This window comes from Haliaeetus leucocephalus, unplaced genomic scaffold (genome assembly GCF_000737465.1).
Source record: "Haliaeetus leucocephalus isolate CR32 unplaced genomic scaffold, Haliaeetus_leucocephalus-4.0 Scaffold339, whole genome shotgun sequence".
Lineage (NCBI taxonomy): Eukaryota > Metazoa > Chordata > Aves > Accipitriformes > Accipitridae > Haliaeetus > Haliaeetus leucocephalus.
In genome coordinates this window covers 2,141,433-2,144,363 of record NW_010972775.1, presented here as the reverse complement: position 1 = coordinate 2,144,363, position 2,931 = coordinate 2,141,433, and the positions used below count along the sequence as shown (strand labels likewise).

The window sequence follows — 2,931 nt, the reverse complement described above, 5'->3', positions numbered from 1 at the left end:
CCCCCCGCCGCACACGCACACACACACACACACAACCCCACACCGCCCCTCCTCGGCTCAGGCCGGAAACGGGGGCGGGGGAGGCGGTACCCCAGCAACGGAAGCGCCCGCCTTACTTCCGGGTACGGCCTCACGGCAACGGAAGAAGCGAACAGCGACAGCTCCCCCCCCGCACCCGGAAACGGCTTGAGAAGGGGGAGGAGGAAAAGGAGGGCGGGGCTGGACCGGGAGCCAATTAAAAAGCGAAGCGAGAGGCGGGTTCGGGGGGGGGGGCGGGGCGGGCTAGAAAAGGGCGCGCGCGGGGGGGTGGGCCCGGCAGTCGCTGAGGAGGGCTGAGGGAGCGCGCGCAGGTGAGGGCTGAGGTGGCGGCTGCCAGCCTCTCCCCCCCCCCCCCCCCCCCGGTTTTTCTCCTCCATCCTTTCGGGTCTTCTGGGGGTTTTCACTGTCTATTCGGACCCCGGGAGGGAAAGGGGAAGGGGTTTTTTTTTGTGTTAGGGCTTTTGTTTCCCTCAGGTCTGTGGTAAAGGTGTATTTTTTTGGGTGGGGGTAGGGGAGTGAGTGTCTGTGTTGGGGGTCCCTGCTGCTTAGTACCTATCGGTCTACCTCAGGTCCCTGGGGAGGGAGTGGGAAGGGTCTGTGCTTGTCTTTCTGTCTTCTCTATATATGTGTGTGCTTTGGGGGAAATAAATAAATATTATGCCTGCCTGGCACCTCTTCTCCACTTAGGCCCTGAGGACTCTGTGGGGGCAAACTTTCAGGATTTCTCCATATCCCCTCTTGCCTTAGATCCCTCAGTACTGCTGTTGGGGCTCCCTAGTGCATTAAATCCTCTGGGGCGCATAGCACATGGGGGCAAGTGTCAGGGCTCCTTGCTGTTCCTGCTGTGTTCCCTCTGAGGAGGGACTCTGACACCTCCGTGTTCCTACTCACCTCAGGCCTGGTCAGCATGGCGGATGAGGAGATCGCTGCCCTTGTGGTGGACAATGGCTCTGGCATGTGCAAGGCAGGCTTTGCAGGGGACGATGCCCCCCGTGCTGTGTTTCCCTCCATTGTGGGACGTCCCCGGCATCAGGGTGTCATGGTGGGCATGGGGCAGAAGGACAGCTATGTGGGGGATGAGGCCCAGAGCAAGAGGGGCATCCTCACCCTGAAGTACCCCATTGAGCATGGCATCGTCACCAACTGGGATGACATGGAGAAGATCTGGCACCACACCTTCTACAATGAGCTGCGTGTTGCCCCAGAGGAGCACCCCGTCCTGCTCACTGAGGCCCCCCTAAACCCAAAGGCCAACCGAGAGAAGATGACCCAGATCATGTTCGAGACCTTCAACACCCCAGCTATGTATGTAGCCATCCAGGCTGTGCTGTCCCTCTATGCCTCTGGCCGCACCACTGGCATTGTCATGGACTCTGGGGATGGCGTCACCCACACCGTGCCCATCTATGAAGGCTACGCACTGCCCCACGCTATCCTGCGTCTTGACTTGGCTGGCCGCGACCTGACTGACTACCTCATGAAGATCCTCACTGAGCGGGGCTACAGCTTCACCACCACGGCTGAGAGAGAGATTGTGCGGGACATCAAGGAGAAGCTCTGCTACGTTGCGCTGGACTTTGAGCAGGAGATGGCCACGGCGGCCTCGTCCTCCTCCCTGGAGAAGAGCTACGAGCTGCCCGACGGGCAGGTGATCACCATCGGGAACGAGCGTTTCCGATGCCCTGAGGCCATATTCCAGCCCTCCTTCCTGGGCATGGAGTCCTGCGGCATCCACGAGACCACCTTCAACTCCATCATGAAGTGCGACGTGGACATCCGGAAGGACCTGTATGCCAACACCGTGCTGTCAGGGGGTACCACCATGTACCCCGGCATCGCTGACAGGATGCAGAAGGAAATCACGGCCCTGGCACCCAGCACCATGAAGATCAAGATTATTGCCCCGCCGGAGCGTAAATACTCTGTCTGGATCGGCGGCTCCATCCTGGCATCTCTCTCCACCTTCCAGCAGATGTGGATCAGCAAGCAGGAATATGATGAGTCCGGCCCCTCCATTGTCCATCGCAAGTGCTTCTAGAGGGACTGCTGGCAGTCACCTGAGGGCCGTCCTCGCTGGGACGTGTGCTGGGGCAACCTCCTCCTTCCACGTTGGACCAGAATTGTTCGACTGTTACTTATTTTATCCCTTAACTAGTTATGTCAAGGTACCGAGTAGTGACACGTGCATATTAATGGCCTGTTAGGCTGTAGTTCTCTCATGGCTGGCTAGCTGCTCTTCTTCCTCATGGCTCTCTGGGGTTTGGAAGTAGATGGAGGGCTGTTCACTTTTCCTGTGTAACACGGGTAGGATGACACTAAAGTTAGACTTGTAACCTTGCAGTTTGTCACGGCTGGCTCCTTTGTAGGAAAACAAATAAACTTCTTAGGCTTAAAAACTGTAAGGGGTTATTTTGCTTCCTTTCAGGGTGGGCTCTGGATCTCCCGGCTACAAAGAATTAGTGGGCAATATGTAGGTTTTTGGACCCAAACCTGCCTTCTAGCTGCCTGCTTAAAGCTTAGGAAACAAAATCTGGGGTAAACGCTGTACAAACAGCGTCGGGGCACCATTTAAAGCTGCCGTGCGTGGTGCAGACCCATTTTAAGAGCTGTCGGGGAGGAAGGCTTGACCGGTATGTGGCCCTCGCCGCCGCCTTGTACTTTCATGGTAACTGGGCTTTTTTTAGAACGCGAACGGCTCTTCTTGTCGGAAAAAAAGTTGGTGCCTTGGCACAGATTCTCTACCGCGGAGTCGCCCAGCGGTAACGCACCGCCTCCCTCTGGCGGGACTCCGTTTCCCAGGGTGCAGCGCGCAGCCGCGCAGCACTTCCGCTTCCGGCGCGCCCCGGGGATGTGGGTAGAGCGGAGCTGAGGGGCGGTCGGGGGTTTGGGGGG

At 58.1% G+C, this 2,931-nt stretch overlaps 1 protein-coding gene across 1 annotated transcript; it reads left to right on the top strand.

Annotated features, from left to right (window-relative positions):
• The first annotated feature begins 309 nt into the window (after positions 1-309).
• On the top strand, positions 310-2,385 carry LOC104834374 (actin, cytoplasmic type 5). The gene is made up of 2 exons (XM_010571605.1): positions 310-350; positions 936-2,385. The coding sequence occupies exon 2, from the start codon at positions 947-949 to the stop codon at positions 2,075-2,077; it is 1,131 nt and encodes a 376-aa protein (XP_010569907.1). The 5' UTR covers positions 310-350; positions 936-946; the 3' UTR covers positions 2,078-2,385.
• The last annotated feature ends 546 nt before the right edge of the window (positions 2,386-2,931 follow it).